The 20,801-nt window shown below is 42.8% G+C and overlaps 1 protein-coding gene across 1 annotated transcript in view; it reads right to left on the bottom strand.

Moving 5' to 3' along the window:
* Positions 1 to 13,093: 13,093 nt before the first annotated feature.
* The window catches only part of hcn4 (hyperpolarization activated cyclic nucleotide-gated potassium channel 4), a 50,541-nt gene continuing 42,833 nt past the window's right edge, over positions 13,094 to 20,801 (bottom strand). Inside the window, exons 7-10 of the mRNA XM_061276719.1 lie at positions 17,155 to 17,319; positions 14,872 to 15,822; positions 14,710 to 14,748; positions 13,094 to 14,637 (exon numbers count right to left, since the gene is read on the bottom strand). Of these exons, the coding sequence (XP_061132703.1) occupies positions 13,361 to 14,637; positions 14,710 to 14,748; positions 14,872 to 15,822; positions 17,155 to 17,319 (2,432 nt within the window). The 3' untranslated portion in view covers positions 13,094 to 13,360. The remainder of the gene's footprint in view (positions 14,638 to 14,709; positions 14,749 to 14,871; positions 15,823 to 17,154; positions 17,320 to 20,801) is intronic.

The following is a 20,801-nucleotide window of genomic DNA, read 5'->3' as shown; positions in this document are numbered from 1 at the left end:
TCACCATCAGCAATGAGCTTTATTGATGTTTTTGGCACACTTCCTTTGAATGATAGTAGCAGATGCACTGTGGCTAAACTAGTTAGCATATAACAGCACTGTATTTCATCAGCGTGCTTGATGTTAATGGGAAGTAAAAAGGACCGGAGAGAGGCGGTCTAATCCTGCTTTGATTGATGCCGACATGTAGAAGGTTCTTCCCCTCTCCTTCTGTCACGAGAGACACGCGTGTGAGTGTGTTTTTTTTTTTTCTTTCCGGAGGAGCAGTGTGAACAACTCCTTCATCTCAAGGTCACTGCAGGAGAAAGGTGACAGGCCTCAATGGGGATGAGTCAGGGGAGTCGGTCATTTATTTCTGCCGTTATTATTTTTTTCTATTAGTAAGTGTGATTGTGAGTAGAGTGAGCCTTTTGAGCCGCCCCACCATTGTGGCAACGCGCGACTCCTTTGAGAAGCACTATCTCTGTCTGCAGCACGCACACACTGGGAGGCTGATTTGTGGAGCAAGAGCAGGCTGGACCGGAGCTTACTTAGTTGAAGCCCTTCATCTGGGCCCGCCTGCGCTGATGATGGGTAGGGGGAATAAAGGGGGGGGGGGGCACATAGCCATTTATCACTCTTTATTCCCTATTTCTGTGTTCCTCCGAATCCACGTTGGCCAGAGAATGATGAGACCGAACGGTGATGTCACAGCGGGCTCTCAGATTTGGATGCTTGGATGAAACTCGTATAGTGGATATGAGGTAGAAGTCAAACAAGGAACTGAATTTGTCCCAATTTTGAATAATTGAGAGTGGCTGCTGATTATTTTTAGCATTTTGAATTTTGACTTCAAATTCATTATTTTTAAATTCATCATTATTATTTTCATGGCGTGTTACAGTGCGAGTTACAGAAAAACTGGAAGAGTCACTGAAAGGCACAAAGACAAAAGCAAACATTTCGCATTTTTCGCCCTCGGACGACCTCATCTTTTACATCTGTGATGAAAAAGCTTGACGCAACACTTGCAACGTCTCGCTGGGGCGACCCGTAATTTGTATTCATAAAAGCTAATGATTTGTTGTGCTCACCAACGGGCGAAATACAAAAAGATGTTGTTTTTTTTCTTTTTTATTAATGAGTGTTTTTATGGTTACAAATGCACCGAGATGCGTTTCCGCGATGCCTCGATCTGACGGAGCATGAAACGGGGCTTTTAATGAACAACAAATAGTCTCGTACGAGGGTTTATTGCCTTTTGAGTGCTAAAGTGAACTTATTTCATCTGTCAGTGCAGTCTTAGTGAGACCCCATTAGCTGCAGCATGAATCTGATCGCTCACTTTGGCGCCACCTTGTCATTATTTCATCTTGGAATCCTGGTTGGCGTGAAAGGAAAGATAACTGTTGGGTTCCGTGTGCATTCTGAGGTTGGGGTTTCGAATTTGGGCTTCGACAGTAAAACTGTTGACCCGCAGGTGCATCGTTTTTGCTGTTCAACAATGTCATATAAAATGGGCTTGAACCAGCTGGATCATTAATAAAAAGATGTAAAAATTAATCGCTGATCTTTTATTTTATTTCTTGAATATTGTAGTTTCCATATATTTTATCAGGTGTCTATTTGTTATTTAATTGGACTATTTTATGGTTACGACTCAATGAAAGTCCGTAATAATTAGGATGTCATTTTGCCGCATCAAGAAAATTAAGCTTGAATGGTTAATCAGCATTATTGCATAAGTAACATGAACAGGATTAGCCGGCATTAGTAGTTTGGGTTACATTTAAGGATGCATACCTTGTTTACTCACACAAAGTACCACCATTAAGACGACACTCATGTTTACAGACCCCCCCCCCCCGCCCCCCTTAATTGCCTGATAGGGTTTGTAATATTTTTATTAGCCATCCGTGAGGCAGCGAGTGTCTCAGAGCGGAGATGTGGTTGTTAGTGGATTTTGTGTGTGTGAGTGTGTGTGTGTCACGCCTCAGTACACCGTTGACGAGAGAGCTGCCTGTTTGCTGCAGGAAAGCCGCCACTTCTGTGCACCTGGCCTGACCAGGCCTCTCAGCCGTGATATCGCTCAGAACATTCGCAGTCAACTGGAGCCTTCATCATCATCAACATCATCAACATCACCTCTATGCAATCAGTAACAAAACAGAACAAAGATCATTGAGCCTGGCAGAAAACCAGGAAGTGATATGTTGGTGTTTTTTTTCAGGAACGAGAAAACTCACACACTCATACACACTCAATGGAGATTAGATGTTGTGGTTTCAATCCAACCTTTGACACCTAGCAAAGTGGACAATCTAGCAATGGAAATATCAGTATCAAAACCAGAGAAACAACAAAGTATCCTTGATGGAACTGCTGAAGTTAAACCACCCGGGATCAGTTCTCTCATTTTTCCAGTTTTCTTTTTTGGCTATTGGGATTAGGAAAGTTCACCTCGCCAGGATCTCTCTGCAAATGGAATCATGTTTTATGCTGTCGGAGGGGGCGGCGGGGGATTATCAAATCCGTTCGGCAACTCCTTCCACACAGACCAAGAAGACGTTGCATTGCAGGCACACCGCCCGCTGATTGGACATGGCCGGTTAGTCACAGCATCTCATAAAGCAAACAGAAGCGTTGCCAAAATAGTAGGTTGGTGGAAATCATTGAATTTTGGAAAAATATTGAAACGACTCTATGCTTATTGTCAGTCCTAATTTCCATTGGATGGGTTCATGTTAAATCAAATGATTATTAATAACTATTACTAATTATTCATAAATAAAAATAAAATGTCATATTTATTAATAATTTAAATGAATAAAGTATATAAATAATGAAAATAATAATCATATATAATAATAAAAAAATAACGGCCATGTTTATTTTGGGAATTAGTTTGACTATTTGTTTGGGAACAGGGAGTATCGGGTAGAGCAAATAATAAATATAACAAAGTTTGCCGACTCTTCTAATTAACGGGAGAAAAAGGCACGCTAATCCAAACCTCCAATATGTGTCACGTGCATTCATGAAATATTTATACAACAACGGCCCTCTTTTAATCCCACCGGCTACGCCAAGATTAGAAATGGAAATTGAACGAGACGTTCGCAAACACATTTACTGCCTGTAACACTCTTCAAGAACATGCAAAAAAAAAATCCAACACTCAAAAATGTATCTAACTAGTACTTTAAAAAAAATAATTCTTTGGAAATTTCAGATTGCCAAATGTTTATTATGCCATAGTTTGCCAAATTTTTCATCAATTGTAAAAAAAATATGCAGATTAACTGACACACACACACGCTTAGAAACTCCTGGCGCGGATATTTGTTATTTATCCGATGTTTTACATCATTTTTCACTGAACGTGAAAAATAGGCAGATTGACAAACACACACGGGCGCTTGCACACAACCGCTGTTATCGCTTCAGGGGAGTTGGGCTGCCGCGTATTAACTGTCAATTGAATCCACCGCTGTGAGCTATGTGCGTTCACACACAGACAATCACTTGGCTTGAAGAAAAAAAAAAATCCCTAAGGAAGACGATCTAAAGGCTCCGCTTCCCATAATAAAAGTGAATTATCTCATCTCGGAAATTAGCATGTCATCCTTGTTTGATGTCAAGATTGAATTTTACTCTATCACATCAGGAATGTTATTGTATATTATATACTGTTGTATTTTTTTGTGCTTAAATATTTGAGACTAGCACCCAATGTAACATTTTTATCAAAACTGGTTAGGGAATAGGTGAGTGCCGATACCATGTATCGGTGATGGCATCAGCATCAGTATCGCTGTCAGTGCAGGTATCAGCCTTATTTTCCTGCACAGAAAATTGCCATTTATTACATGCAAATTTAAGGAAAATTGTTATATTGGTATATAGGGGTCTTAATTTTTGGGGGGGCGGGGGTTTAAGTATCAAATGCACCAGTAGTATCGGACTGAAGAAAAGTGGTATCGAGCATCCCTACTCTAAACATTAACTGTTATGAGGAATTAGGGGATCACATTACTGCATGATGCCCCCCAAATAGAATAAACTCAAATCCATCTTCACTGCCTTTCCACCTGTTGCCACAACGTTCATTTGCAGGTGAGACGAAGCGTGGAGGTCAGGAGAACCAGCATGACATTGGCTGCCTGACAAAATTGCTCCTCCATTCTAAGTTGCTTCTTCCAAGAGTCCTTCTGCGCACTTAGAGCGGCCATATGAGTCTGTCGTGACACTTGGTTGTTATCTTAATTAAGCAGAAGGAGACTTGCCTCTCCATATACTGGTGTCATTCCAAGTTTTACGAGTCGTGTGTGTCGAATCCGCTGGATGTCACATGGAGTGAACAATTGTGGTTTTCCCGCCAATGTAAAGAAGTGATGAGTGGAGGGAAAATTAAAAACAATAAAACAATATTATTGATGGTGTACTTGGCCATCATTAGATAATATGGACCCCAAAAGTATACATTTAGCAGCTCAGATACTGTTTTCCGATTTTTTTTCCAAGAATCCAAAATGACCTTCAAACTTTGTTGACTATCTTTTTACGTTAAATAAGGTAGACAAAAAAAGCATCATTTGGGTGAGTTCGGTAGAATAAGAAAATGGCCGCTTCAACTCAAAATGGCCAACTTCTTATTCAGTTTTGGCCAAGGGTTGGTCCTTGAGATTTTTTTGTATCTTATTTTGCGATACAAATATTCACTTTATTTTCTGATGGGTGAAATTAGTATAATTTTATTTTCTTACTTGTCGCTACACAGGGAACGGCATTGTCCTTCATGGCCAATCTTGACCGACCACAACCTAGCCTGTAAGTCATTTATAACCATTTAGCGTCAACCCACATAATTAACAAGACATGGTCACATTGGACTGCCTGTTTTCAGCCTGTGCAGTTCAAAGGATGCACGCGGCTGCAAAATGCTCAAGGGCGCAGACTAATATGATAAATAGGGAGGGGAGAAGGGTTAGAGCAGAGAAGGTGGGGGGTGGGGGATAAGAGAGGGGAGGGGCTTTTCTGCTCTACATAGTTTACCATGTGAGTGATGGTGTAGAGTGGTGGAAGCGACCGGCAAGTTCTTCCCCATCCGTGTTCTCTGGCTGGGCGGAGTCACCCGTCAAGGAGGATTAGAAGTGCAAACTTAGGAACACAGCCTTTTCTTTTAGGGCATTTTTTTTTTCCTCCTGAGGTTTGAAATGCAAAATAGTAGGAACCATCTTCAGAATTATGAGGTAAATTGGAATTTTGGTGATTATTAGATGATCGTGATATACTAAAACTACCATTAAGTCTGCTTAGAATTTCACCTTAAAAAGCCTTTGCCCAATTCTCACTCGAGAATATTTTGAATACGTTGTCAGCATTTTAACTGTGAGTAGGGCACATATGGTCAATCTCTGAGCATGGGAGGATGGTGGTGAGGACACACACTTTTTGGAGGGATTTGGCACAACAGGAGCAAGAAAGGGGACATCAGGTTGGCAACCTGTGGTCATCTTTCTGATCTCATCCATGCTTTCATCAACTGAATCCCAGGAGGCACACACATACACAGACACACAAACTTTACACCATGCCCATCAGAGGCCCTGGTATTGCAATGTTGGCTTTTGGACAATATTTGCGAATATGCTGGCATATGTCAAAAGGCTTTGACGACAGGATTTTATGGGGGCAAAAAAAAAAAACTGTACTAATACGGATATGCTGTAGTTACTGTGTGTCAGTTTGCTGAGTGCTCTGCACTGAGTGCTGCCAAAAAACATGATGCTCGCTTGCCACGGGCATAAAAAAGAAAGAAAACGCAAAAAAAAACAAAGAAAACAGGTCATAGAATGAAGGCAAATTGTAAAAACAAATAGACCTGCCCAAAAGCATGTTGTCTTTTCACAGTTGCAGGTCTCATACTATTCTTAGCACTAATAAATAAACTCCTCAAATTTAAAGCAATTAAATTCAAGTACAACAATATTTAAGTGTCTGCATGCAGTGTTTGCTCAATGACTAGAAATGAGATCAACCACTAGGAGCCCCCCAAAAAATTGGGCACAAGCATTTACAGTGCTTTACCCCTGAAGCCTGCAGGGTAATGTGAGGATTAATTACTGTTGAGTTTGACCCAAGGAGAATTAGAGCAGATTATCCCCCCCCAAACTGAAAAAGAGGGAATTAGACCTTGATGGACACCTCCATGGTGCAGGATGGCATGAAGGAAGTGCAAGGCCCAATTGACTTTGAGCTCCTTCACAATAGCCATTTTTATGTCCACCGTCATAGTAGCACTTGACAAATACTCAATACATTAAAAAATAAAAATAATACTAAAACTAAAAAAACACTAAACTGAAACAAAGCATTAAAAAAAAAGATTAAGTGAAATCAAACAACACACATCTATTTTAACCCAGGGAGAATAGTGAAATAAAATCTTTAAATTACGTGTGCACGTAAAAAGACACACATAAATCAACCGGGACAAACAATAACCTTATCCAGCCTTAATTAAAGCCTCAGGAGAGCCGAGAATTTTGTCAACCTTTAACTATATTCCGGAGAAAGCGTACACGGACGCATGTACGTGTGCTTCTTCTGTGCCGGTCACATGGCAAATGGTCACCTGGAGTCTCAAAAGCCGAGCGGCTCATGGCAGGCGGGCAACAGAGGACGAGAATAATGTGTAATTACAATAGACAGTCTAAAACAAAGCACTTCACTTTCAATGAGTTGCTCTTGGAGATAGGTTACCTCAAAGGGGAATTCTAATGAAGCAGATGGTTGAGTGCTCACAGGGCCACATACAACAGCACTGTCCTGTTTTTTTTTTTTTTTCATCCTAACAGTCTGGCAACATTAGTGGCAGTCTGAGGAGCCTCACCTGCTTCTTGACCGCTTGTTGTGTGCACCTGCTCCCCTATGTACAGTGGATATATTAAGTCAACACACCCCTGTTAAAATATAAATAAAAATTAGACCTCTGAATAACCAATCACATTCATTCATGTTGAATGAGTTCACGCATCATTAAGCAAGCCACTATTTTACCTTAAATAAATTTCTGATGTTTTTTTCGCAGGCGTTTTACAGCTGCCCAGTCTGTCTGGATGTCGGTTCTTGCAGAAAAGGCCCCTAGGTGGTGCTCAATGCCTTTTGCTCCTGATAAAAAAAAAAGTGGCCTTTTTGCTGCGGACCTCTTCATTTATTATTTAAAAAAATAGAAATAGATTCGAAAACCTGTCATCAATTCCTTCCAATTTTTAATGTCTGGTGGGCATTTATGTGAGTCCTTGGGAGATTGCTACATCCGCTTACAAATGACACAGTATGCATACTAACCACAAAACCTAGCATTGTAATATCCTTGAAAAGATGACGTGGCTACTTGCCCAACATTTTACAGACCCTTAAAACGGTGACTGTGTGCCCCCTTGTGCAAACACATTAAATCAGCTGTTTATTTTTCGTTCGCCTTGCTCTAAAAAAAAAAAAAAAACACACTCAAGTTAATTGACAGTAGAGGAAAAACGTGTAAAAAAACACTTTCTTGTTTTTTTTTCATGTTTGCATATTGTGTTTTAATAATAATCATAATAATAGTAATAATAATAAATAAATAATTGATCAAGCAAGGTAGTGGGCAATCTGGAATTATTGCAAATATAAATATTATAAATGGTTTATTTTAGGGTGAAAGTCAGCCAAATCGAAGTTTTCTCACTTGTTACGTAAGATCGTGCAAGTGGACCTGATAAAGTGACAAAACATACTCCAGGCAATTGTTTCTTTTTCATTTTATTCTATACCTTATGATTTCATCCAGCATGTGTGCTTATCAACAATGCATTTGTGGATCCAGCTTCTCTTACTGTCAAACACACACACACACACACACACACGCACACACACGCACGCACACATGCATACATACAGTCCTGTACCAGCCTCACGTGTCCGTTATTGCTTTATCCCGTGTTAAAAGCAGAAAATAATCATTATAATAATCCCTTTGATCGTGAGCAAGAGCGTTCAAAACGTCGCTCTCCCTCGTGTGTCCTTGAACGCATCATATACACACAAGCTGAGGCTGAGCCTTCCCTGTAGAAAGTCTCATATTCTTGTTATGACCAAAAAATGGATGTCAACAACTGTACATGTGATGACATCAGTTATTAGAATCTAAAACAAATACATAAATATACAATAAGTAGGTCCTATTGAAATACTAAGCTTGGTAAATATATAAGTACAGTTGAAAGAATGCCGCTCACCACGGGTTATAGTACAGAATTAGGGTTCAACAAAAGGAGGCCTCACAAAAATGAGGTTCTGCTTTGTATGTTAAATGTGCATTTTTGCCTTTTTTGTTCACACATATGTATATTTGTTTTTGAAACAAACAGGCGGTAGTGAGAAGTAACGCAGATTCTCACTGACAAGTGAGCCACGATCCTGACAGTGGAATCTCATTACTACCCTGAAGGATCCGGCCGTGCTCTCTGAATCAATTGCTACGTGCTATTCTTAAACTGGGTCATATGCAGGTTAAACTGCCCGACATCACACACACACATACACAAATGTATTCGTTGCACACTTTGCGGTCAGCGCGACATTACCGTCGTGTCATTCCATCTCAGTAGAGCGGCAAAAGAGGATGCTCGCATTAGCCGCGGAAGCTAAATAAAAGGCCGTGTCATAGGGCGAGCAGACTTATTCAGATATACAACATGAATTATGGCGAATGTAACATTCATTCTTTCATTTTAACTTGAGACTCATACCAAAAATAGAAGAAAAAAGAAAACAGGATGGAGTTGGATGTTAATATCTAGCAGGACAGTGTTAGCATAACCCAGTACAGACTAAATGTGGCAGACAGAATGTTACAAGTGGATATCAAGTCTGCTTTAATCATTTGTGTTTTTCCGGAAAATTATTGAATCTTTTCTGGTTATTTTCCCGGATAGATGGAAATAGGAAAAAAGTTAGAAATTAGACTACAGGGGCGGAAAAGTTGATCTGACTCATCTTGATCCATCAGTTCAAAGCTGTGTACCAAGACTTCTGGCGTATAGCGAAATGCCTCATTTCCCCCGGCTCAAAATGCAGGTTCGATTTCGCTCCTCTAATCCTCAATCACAGCAAACGATTCCATTATTGTGCATCGCTGATTCATCAACCAATAGTCACGCACCAGCTGGGCAGCACAAAAGGGAAGTGGGAAGTAAAGATTAGGTGGCTAAATTGGAGGTGCAGCAAGCAAAATGGAACTTCACAACCAAGTAAAGCAAAGACTTTTAGAATTGGAGTTCACACTTTCACTTTTAATAAATACAACGGAGAGGACCGGTCATTTTTTTTTCTTTTCGCCCACGCAGCTAAAGAATAAGCAAAGAGATCAATAAACAAGATGGTCGCAAGCGTTTGGACACAACACTGTGAGCTTTTGTGATCCTTCCACTGGCCTTCATTGCTTTTTTTTTTTTTGTTCCCGCGCTGCCCTCAAACTGCCATGTTCTTTTGACGGGTGACGAGGAGACATTATGAAAACGGTTTGCTGCTTGAGAAAATGAGTCAGCCTCGTTGTTGTTGTTTTCCTTCCATTTGCCTTCCCATGTAATTCCCAGCTGATGTAGCGCTGTACTAGTACGTTACGCAAATAGTCTTGGAGGATAGAAATAGCAAATCCTCTTCAAGTTGAAACATTGCTGTCAGGTGAAAATCTTGTTACTCCAGTTTTGGTGATTTTTTACGGTTTTTACTCGGATTACGCAGTCTTCCGCCAGTTGAGAAATGTTCTTGACCCGGAGGATTATTATTATGAAACCCCAGCTGCCTCCCACTTCTTTTTGATTTCCATTACATAAATGCAAAGCACGGTCATGAGAAAAAATAAAATAAAAATAACGGCTTATCTTCCATCAACAAATTCCATGCTTTTAAGCGAGATTTTTACAAAGATGGTGTCATCTCTCGTAAGAAGTTACAATGGGGAAGACTATAACGAATCAATTCCAGGATTGCGTTGATCTCTGTAAAAGATCGTACTAATGCCTTCTGGCGTTTCTTTTCTTAAAAACCAAACAGTCCAGACGCCCAAACCAGTCTTATATCAGCACGAGTACCCCATGGTACTCTTTTGTGCTTCCATGTCAACACCTTCAAACCTCACCAACGTCGCACTGAGAGGAGGGAGGTAACCCCCTCCCCTCCAACCCCTCTCGCCGCAATCGTAATCGATTCGAGCGAAGTTGGAATTATTTTTAGCGTTCACTCCGTCCTCTGCCATAGCACCCCCAAGGCTCGGTCTCTGCAACCTTTGGTTCTCTGGATGGTGGTAGACGCGCGACATGACTTTCCACGCACAGTTATGAGTCACACTGGCACTGATCTTTTTTTTCGTTTTTTTCGTTTTTTGGAGTTTGAGCCACTAGAAGAGGAAAGGTAGTGATTGATATATGATGTAATTCTGTAAGAATAAACCAACTTGGTGCAATCACACTCAAAGAAAGCTTAGGAATATAAGTGATGTACAAGTGTTGGACTAACTTTTTAATAGAATATCCAACACCCTTGACGTTTTACAAGTTGTAATTCAAGCTAAATTTTTAAGGTAGAATACAGCTCCAAAGTTGCGGAAAACCATGGTGTGAGTTATAATTTAAGCTTTGTGCAAGTTTGGGTGCTCTGTTATAATTTGTTACCCATTGGCTCCCACGAAAATCTGAACTTTCCAAATACAAATTTACTGAGTGTCATTAAATGTGTTCCCATATACACAAATTAAATGTGCTCCCATATCCACAAAATAAAATTCATTTTATATTTATATTTTGTGTTTTGTTCTATTATTCCCATATACACAAAAATCAATTTTATATTTTACATTTTGTTCCCTTATTCTCACAAATATTTCACCTAAAATATTTTTGTGTGTGTCTCGTCTCATTTTATTAATGTGGATGTATTAAAATTGGCAATTAAACTACCGAGGGCAAAATGACATCTTGCTCATCAAAAATCAAATCTTAAGGGTATTTAAGACGCATCCTTGTTGCTTTTTTATTTGCATGCTTGTAAATATACAGCAGTGTCACGTCCTGCTTGTTTGCTGCACCTCATTACTGAAATTGCGGGGAAGTGTTAATGAGGGGGTGGTCACAGAGTGACCGTGTGCGTGTGTCTCCATGTTAGCCTGTGAGGGTCAAGGGACTACAAACATGTCTTGTTAAATAAGGCTGCTGTGACTGAGTTGATGGGGACTCAGCTGTGGGAGAGCAACCTGCCTGGCTCTGTGCATATCGTGATGAGCTGCAGATCAACTACTTGAAGCCACATCCCTGTCCTTGTTTATCCACCAAAATATTTTTTCCCAAATTGGCAATCTAGTCAAATTTGAAAATTTCCCGTCCTTTGCAATCAAAGTCAGCCAAGACTATCCTAAGCGATTATCCTGAATTAGTGAGCCCCACCCCATCCTTACTGATCTGCTTATTTAACCTACTCAAAATTTACGATTGCATCATTTGTGTTATGTGTGCTGTGTCGGTCTTTTCGAGTACGCCACACGAGAAGAGCACTAAGAACAAACAAGCTGATATTTTTTTCCCCTTGTAATTTGTCGGGTCACTGACCTTTTAAAGATGGGCTAGGATATTTTTAAAAATGAACGTTTGTATTCTAAAGACTATCCAATAAAGTGCATGATAATCCAGTGAAGGTCAATAATTTGATTGAGAAGAACTGATTGTTGATTAATCATGTCTTGAAGCATCAACAGAGTGCAGCCATTTGAGACTTTCAGTGTCAACACTTTGCTGTTTAAGACCAACATAATAAGCTAGGGCAAGTTGAGCAACATCCACTCTGTGGAACAATTCTCCTGGGTAGGCATGAAAAAACAGGAATTAAAATAGTGTACTAATTAAAAGTGCGCAGAGACAAACAGCTTTAAAATTAATTTATGCTTCCCTGCACCCAAATGGTCGCAATCGCACTAACATTATGCTACATATGCTTTCTGCTACACTTAAAGTATTGCATTGGGGAAGATGCTACTTGAACTTACCAAGTCTTATATCCAGGTCATTGTAAGCATGCAAGAATGTTAATCAAGTCTTGCCAAAGGCCACTTTAGCCACATAAATGTCTGCTGATAAAAACACGTCCAATATATTGAACCCGATTGCCATTTTTAAGTGACACAACAGTCTTGTTTAGTGCTACAATAATATTTTTTGTACATACATTTAACATCTTAGACACGCCCACGTTGACCAGATAGCAGCCGTCAAAGAAAGAAAAAACCGCATATTAATATTTACGTTGATCAGTGATGAAAATTTGAATTCTATTTTATTAAATGGTCCGAGTGCTACAACACACGGCATGCTAATTGCAGTTTTGCCATTAAAATAAAATCAAAAGCAGATTTTCAAAGGAGTTAAGGTTGCCTTCAATTCAAATTTGGAGGGTCAATTTTCAGGATGACTGAGACAAAACACATACATGTGCTTAATGGAAGTTCGAATTTTTAACGTGGAGAAAAAATAAAATGAAGTTGCCTTGCATCTGACTGTTCCGCTGAGTTGCGCACTCACAAACAGTCGCACACGTTCAGAAAGAACGAAACAACACGGGTGTCGGACACATGTTCGGTGGTACGGTTTTGGAAGACAAAGTGAGTTTGTTGCAACACGCACGCTACCGTAATCTCCACATTGTAATGGAGGCTAGCTCACTTGTGTCCCTCTTCGCCCTGCTTTCAAAAGCATCATCATTATTATTATTACAATAAGTGATAAAAAATAAGCGGGCGAAGGGTGGATATACCTTACTGGAAGTATTTTTTGGTTTCCGAAAATCTTTTTGTCATAAGGTTTCAAAAGGTATACACACATACACGTGATAAATAAGCACAGATTTGAGAATCAACAATATGAGATCCCAGATGATGTGTCATCTTAGCAAAAAATGTAGATTTGCTTTTGTTGAGACACACAAAAAGCCTTGGATGCAGGTATTAGTGCATAGGTGCCTGCAGACAAAATGTGTATTTGTCTATTGAACTGCCCTCTCCCGTAAAGAAATGACGGTCCTTTAAATAGAGATGATTTTCACACCCTCCTCGATTAATGTATCACTTAAATATACCTCTATCTATATACATGACGTATAAATAAGAATTGGACAAAGCGTAAAACAGTGTTACCTGGTAAAGTGTCTCTTAAATCACAGCAAATTGAAGGTCAAATAAAAGGCGGAACACAGTGACATCTGATAAATGAGAATTACACTAATTCACAAGGTGAAAAAGTTTGTGTGCATTTCAGTCTGGAGGAGCACAGGAGGGTGTGATCAATCCTCACAAATTGGAAGAAAGCTTTGAGCGGACAGTTGGAGTTTCTAGATCCGATGAGCAGGCAGAGGAGCCCCTCCGGAGTGACGAGGACGGCGAGGCTCCGGGGGAGTGAGTCTGATGGGGGCGGCCCGGAGAAAGCTGGACTGGAGGAGTCATATGACCCGGAACTGAGCTACACGGTTTGGATTTTAAAGTGGGCGAGGAGAAGGGTGAGTGGTAATAACCTGTTTCCACAGATGAGCAAGCAGTTTGGTGGCCAAAGGCCTGGGCTACCTCCTGGGGAAGAGATGGGTGCGAGCTTGATAGCAGCTTTAGATCCTCGGAAAAACGACCGGGCTGCAGATCTCTTCCTGCGGTGTGTGTCTGGACCGAAGGATGCGAAGGAAGAGAAGACTGAGGCATGAGCAGAGAACTGTGGGATCCTGTGGCACTGGGTGGGTCATTGAAGTGGAAAGTCCTGCTTGTCACAGGACTTTGAATAGTCGGGCTGGGTGCTACCGGAGTAAGGCATGGTGAGGCGTTGGCTGAACCGTACTGGGCCAGGGAAGCCAAGGCAGACCTCTCCAAAGACAACTGGTGTGGAAGAAATCCAGATTGGAGACCTGCCAGGCTAAAATGCCCCAGCGATGATGGTGAACCCTCAGTAGGCTGTTGGCCATTCTGTCCTTTGCTTGAAGATGGAGAGCTATGTGGAGGAGAGTGGAGGAGGTTCAAGCTACTTGTAGTCCTGCCTCCTCCAGCAAATTGTTGCAAGGGGGTCACTTGAGGATGCTTGGGGGGTGGCTGACTGTAGAGAAGCTGTCCTGGCATGGGGCTGGAAGAAACAGTAGATATTGGGCTCTGACAACGTGAAGAAGTATTAAGTCCTGTGGCACCACCAGAGGCCCCCCCTGAAGGGCCACTCGCTGCATGGCCTCCGACTGTGCCCTCTGTTGTCCTGTTCTTAAGTGTCGCAATACCCCCTCCTCCTGGCCCACTTGAACCTACCCCTATGAAGCTAGCTGCTGCTCCGCTGGAAGCCTTTCCCAGAGATCCTCCTCCGGGATTTGATATCAGACAGTCACTCGAAAGACCGGTAAGGGAACCCACGGCTACTCCTTTAGCTGATCTTCCAGACACCTTGGTTGCAACAGAGGGGCGCCCAAGCGATCCGCTATTGGTCACGTCTACGAGTAGTTTTTCAGAAGTCCCACCTATTGACCCACGGGAAGTCCTTTCTAATGACCCTGCAACGGTTGTAGAGACCAGGAAGTCTATAGAGGTCTCTCCCACTGTCCCAACTGAAGACCTCCCTAATGATCCTGCAGTGGTGGTTGATACCATTGATTCTAAACAAGTTCCTTCCAATGAACCACCAGAAGCTCTCCCTGATGATCTGCCAGTGCTCATCCCTATGAGTAATTCTCCGGAAGCCCTTCCTAGTGATGCAAGCGAGACCCCATCCAAAGATCTCCTGGCTGACTCTGCTACTGACACACGGGTAACATTGCTTGAGTCCCCTGTCGCTGATCTACCACAAGTACCACTCGTTGATCCTTCGTAACCCCCTCCGAGTGATTCCCCTGAGATACCCCCCATTGATCCACTGGGATCTGCCCCGAACTTAAAGATTTTCAGTGAATTCGCTTCAACCGTCGCAGCTGTAAAGTCCTCGCTGGCCCATCCTCCATCGTCTCCGCTCGCCCCTTCCAAAGACTCTCCGACTGCTCCGCCCAGGGGCCAATCCGCTGCACCGCCACAGGCTCCGACTGCACTTCCGCTTATCCCAGACCCCGTGCTTCCACCTGTTGATGTTTGGCGGAAGAAATTAGACAAAGGCGGAGTGGTGGAGCGAAAAGGCTGCTGATGCTGCGGTTGCGAGTGCAGCTGGGCCAAACTAGATGAGGGCAAACCAGACGACGAGTGCGGTCTGTGAGGAAGCGCCGAAGACCCGTTTACATTAAACCCTGACTTTGTCTCATTCAGTCCACGGTGGCTTTCACTACCCGAACCCTGTTGGCTAGAGCTATTTGTCCCTGAACCTGATGCTACATGCTGAGCCTTAAAAGAGGTGCGTCGTTTTGAAGGTGTGCTAGCGGGAGATTCCCCAGCAGATTCAGGAGCTGGTGATGATGGTCCAAAAGTGTGAAACTTCTTTTGCCCACTGGGAGGATCCTTCAGGGACCCCAGTACGGAAACCGGGGGCCTGAAGAGAGTCGGCGGGAGGTGGGGATGGTGCGTGAGAGCGATGGCGACCGAGGTGGTGGTGGCCGCCGCCTGGAGAGGCGCCTGGATTAGCGGGGCCCAGATGACAGGTGTGGGCGACGGTGGCGTTTGGGGAGGGGCGTTCTGCAGGAGGTGGGCACAGTGGGCCATGTCCCTGTCGTGTTGCACAATTTGTTGGATGATTTCATTCTCCTGGTAGTTGAGGACACCCGAGCTGAGGTCATGTTGCACCTTATGCTGAAGGATGGAGTTTTTCTTGCCTTTCATGCAGAGAAACAGATACACACACACAGAGTGATAGGAGAGAAAGAAAGAAGAAAAAAACAAGAATGAGCATTTCTTGTCAGCAGATAATGCTCTGCTGACATTTTCAATGTACTCATCTGAATAACTCATTCAACAGCATCGCTACCACAACTTGTAGAGAGGAAATCACATCAAATGCTCAGGCAAGAGAAACAATGATTTAGGAAAATGCAATGGGGAAGAAAACCATAGTGGAGACAAAGGGAAACAACAATAAAAGACAGGTGGGAGACAACCACCCAGAGACAGGAGCTTGAAAAGCATGACAGCCTCAAGGTCTTTGTCTCAGGAGCTCTGACTGTGCGATTCCATAGTAACAAAGGGACAAAATACAAACAAACCTTTCTATGAGTCATTGGCGGACAGAGGGGGGGGGGGGCGGTCTTAAACAAACCAAAAAAAATTATAGCAGTGGTTCTTTTACTTTATTCCGGATTGTTATTGGCGTGCTGACTCGGTTCTCCAAGTCAAGTCTGTCAAGGGTAAACAAGGTCATCGAGACACGGTGACTCCACCTCCCTCCGAAACAGTGCAAAACTCTGACCTCTAAGTCCATTAACCATAGTGGAGCGGTGACAGGGTCAATTCGCAGGCCTGCCATCCTCAATTCCATCCTGGGTAAGCCTGAGATATTCCAAATGCAATTAGATGCAGATCAAGCCATCGGTCGTTGTGACCGGTGGCTCTGCTCGGCTGGGGTGCTTCCTCCGAGGATGACTCCCCATCCACCTGCTTGCTAATCGCTCGCAAAAACTCTAATCAGATTATGCAAGTCCATCAACGGAGTCATTAATTTGTGCATCAGCGCTATACGGTACGCCGCTGACGTTATTAAGGGAGAGAGGGACGTACGGGCAGGAGAATGGGCCGTACACAGAAGACCATCTCTCAGATCACTATCAACCCACCGTATATTTTCAAAGCAGTCGTTTGCTACAAAGAGGCTCCCCCACAAGGAACGTCTCTATCCTCCTTGCTAAACATAGCCGAGGATAAAACTGAGCAGGCGAGCGATGGCTGAGTGATGATACGGACGTGCTTCTCATTGTGAATATTTTATTTGAACGCGGCTTTGAGTAGACTGATGGATATGCTGAGAATATCAATTGTCTGCATTGGGGATCAAACGGGGAATTCACAAGCTTTGACCAAACTTTCCAATGGCTTGGCTGAGTACTCTAACGGCATGAAAAAAAAAACGTGAAAGGCTTCCAGAGCCATCCGGGTTTTAATGACTGTTTGAATGTATGTTTCTTGAAATAGATATAATGCTGAAATATCCTTACCAATCCTGTCCAGTCTGTCCAGGGCAACTGTTTCAAAGGCCCGTCGCATCATGGGATACTCCTCCAGGACTTCGTTGAAGTTGTCCACCGACAGCGAGTAAAGACGACAGTATGTGTCAGCTCGCACGCTGGCCGTACGTCTGCCGCGAGTCAGCAAACAAATCTCTGGAAACAAAAAAATTAAATAAAAAATCATGTGTGAAGTCATTGTGTCTCATTGTTAGCTGCTAATGCAGTAACGCCTGACCCACACAAAGCGAAATGGCCGAATTACTGAACTGGACAACACAACAAACCTTGCGTACAAATGGAAAAAATATGCAAATTTTCTGTTTGTTTTCCAGAAACACAGAAGTATGAACGTGATATGTTAGCCGCTAGGCTACTATGCTATCCCAGTGCATGACCAAAATAAATAAAAGGACTTTTCACATACAGCAATTTGCATTACCCATCCGCTGGACCTGCTGCAGGTTCTCGAATCACCTATAATGTTATCGCACGCTAAAATCTAAAATTATTATGACTAATATACATATCCAGTGTCCCAAAACTTTCCCGGAAAGTCTCAAATTTACAGGAAAAAAAACACAACATCCCTCAAACAGTGAGCTCTATTGGCCGTCGTCTACCATAGCTGTTCAAGAAACTAATGGTCCATTTAACAGGTTTGTACATCTGCCTGTACCATGTGCATTTACAGGTATGCGTGGAGAGGCATGTTAGTGTGTGTGCTCACGCTGGTGTCTGCACAGAATGAGTATGCATGCATGCATGATCGTGCCGCTGTGTGCATGTATTATTCATGAGAGCTTTCCAGTGTAAGTGGCGGTGATAACAGAGGCTATATATTCTATATATATGCATATGCGGATACGAATGCACCTACGAGGATGCCGTAAATGCTAACGTTTAGGGGGTTTTTTTGTATTCCATGCGTGGGTTAGGATGTGAAGGTGTTGCGATCTGTTTTGTGTTCATCTCTTTTCCCGCTCGCCCGCTGTCTCTTTCTCAGAAGGCCATTTGCCATATTCCGCATGTTGGCAAACACATACGCAGATCCCTCGGTGCTCGCGAGGCCACGTCTCCTTTAATCAATAAAAACATTTGTAGCGCCGGCTGTTGTTTACGTTTAGCTGCGAAGGTAGGATGTCGGCGCGCGAGAATGTTGGTGAGACGTTGACTGCAATGACGAGGCTGCGTTAAAGGCTGGTAACAATCGTGGCACATCACGTCAATGCTCCTCACCAAGGCGACCCACTTTGCTTAAAAAAAGGCCGTCGGGTTCTTGTTTTAACTTTCTCACCTGTATCGTTTCTTTTGCAAAGTTATTTCATAGATTATTTATTGTGCTGAACCAGTGTTTGAAATTTGCGGCGGTAGATCAGTAAAGCTAAAGTAAATTGTCAGAAATCCACTCAATATTTGGGTTAGGGATTGTTCTTGCGACACACTAATGTTTTTCAACCAGTCCGAAATCAGCTCAGAAAAGCTCCAGCTCCCCTCATGAACGGTGTGGAATACAAAATACAAAAAGAAAAGCTTGGTGTCTTGATCATACTGTACAGAATCCTAAAATGTGATGGAGTGCAAAGTAGCTCTCGGAATATGAGATGGACATTGAAGGCAGAATGTGAGTGAGGAACATCAAGTGCATATGAAAAGAGGAGATGGCTGAGCAGAGCATGGCCAAGTGGAGAAGACAGCTGTGAATAGGCGAGTTTAAAAATACCCTGTGTGTGTGTTTGTGCGTTGCGTGCACTGTAAGTGGTTGCTCGCGGGGGCAGCCCTGGCTGTAGCGGCGCCGGCAGCGGCATCGCACTGGTAATCCCCTCTGGAGAGGAGCACCACAGCGCTGTATTAAATCCTCTTGTCCTGTGGCTTTCTGGATGAAGCCGGCGGGGCCGAGATGAGCTGCGAGGGCTGCAGGCAGTCAGCCCTCTGGCCTCGTGGACAGGTCTTTGCACACAAGTCAAGCTCACACACTTAGCGGGGCCGTACAAAAGCGGGGTGGAAAGAAAGAATTTTATCCGCCGTGGCGTCGGGAGCCGTAGCAAACCCGCCCGAGACGAAACAAAAAGAGCAGGACTAATGTCCTTAAATAACAGAGACTGCAAAAGAGGCTCAAACTTAACATGCGAGAAATACAAAATGGCTACAGTAGAAACTTTTTTCAGCATTGGAGTGTTTTCATGATTAAACATGATTATCTGTACGGGTAATGTAATGTTAATCAACATTTTTTGAAGAAATGAGTTTGTGAACTTTTTTGTAGATTCCCTAAGACATCCTTGGCCCCCCGATGGCCTCCCCAAAGAAAAAAAATCCTAGCACCGCCAGTGGCATGTACCACTGATGCTTTCCAAACAAAGCTTATTCTGTAAAATATGTTTGATTAGTTAAATCAAAAGACTAAAAAAAAAGCAAAACATTTCTGCGGTGTTCACCTCTCAGTAGCTTCTGCAGATTTCTTGAGTTTGAATCATTGGATTTATGAATGAAGCATATTTACTCACACGCTTACTTGTGACTCATCACAAGGCTCCGAAAATAGGGACGATCCCCTGTTCAATGTCGGTGCCTGCGTTCTGCCTGTCTTGCTATCAAACCTCGGTCGTCGTCTTCTTTTTTCCATCCCCATCTCCAATCGTACATTTCTGTGCGGTCTGGACTAACAATGAGATGATTCGTAATCAGCCGCCGACCGTCATTTGGGGCGGCGACAGCGCCAATGAACACCACACCAGTCGCAATACAAGATAACCGGCTGCAGATTAAACATCTCATTACACGTGATATCGTCCAATTTGAAGAAGCGTTTAGAGAAAAAAGGGGAGAAATTCTTCTCATATGAGAGGGGAAAATGAATGCGGCCATGCAATGAATTTTCCCACCGTGTCTGCTGGTGTATCTGGCCTGACGGAGATATTCGCCCGCCAACGTGTTTGGCGAGAGGCCAATCTTTTTCTTCCACACTTATGAGACAAAGCATTCATCAAAATTGAATGACACCAAGGAAAATTGGATCTTGCTCGATGACAAAATGTTCTTAGACCTTGTTGAGAAAATACCAAGGTCAAAACTACACCGGCACTTGTGACAGGCAGGGGCCATATAGAGTTAGAATATGCAAATAGGGGCATATTTTCTTTTTGGTGGGTAGTCCACAATGCCGCAGCATAATTAAGCCTATTTTAAAGGCGCTAAACCAAAAGTAAAAACAGCAAAACTAAGTCCAGTGAAATTAGGTCAAGAATCTTGGCTTCCAATTCAAATGAACCACACGGCACTCTAAGCGACAAAGTTCAAATGACCAAGTTGACCGCATGGCAGCTGAAAAGAGATGAGAACATTGCACCATCTGCTCAAACGGGGGGCAAAAAACCCTCAGTCCCCATCCAACTGCTTTTCCCAATTCCCGTTTGCATGTTTCTGAGAATAAACAAAATCTACATTTTATCCCTCAACTTACAACATATTCAACGCTTACTGTGTCATTCATGACAGGGCTCCACGCTCCACGGACAAACAACGCCCTCTCCGTCATTGTTTATCGACTTTCTCTTGACTGCATCCGCTCCGGAGGCGAGGGGGGGCGAAAAAGCAGTGTTAAAGTCGGTCAATAAAGCTGTCTCTTCATAAGGTAA

Source organism: Syngnathus typhle, linkage group LG4 (genome assembly GCF_033458585.1).
Source record: "Syngnathus typhle isolate RoL2023-S1 ecotype Sweden linkage group LG4, RoL_Styp_1.0, whole genome shotgun sequence".
Lineage (NCBI taxonomy): Eukaryota > Metazoa > Chordata > Actinopteri > Syngnathiformes > Syngnathidae > Syngnathus > Syngnathus typhle.
This window is presented reverse-complemented; position numbering and strand designations above follow the sequence as displayed.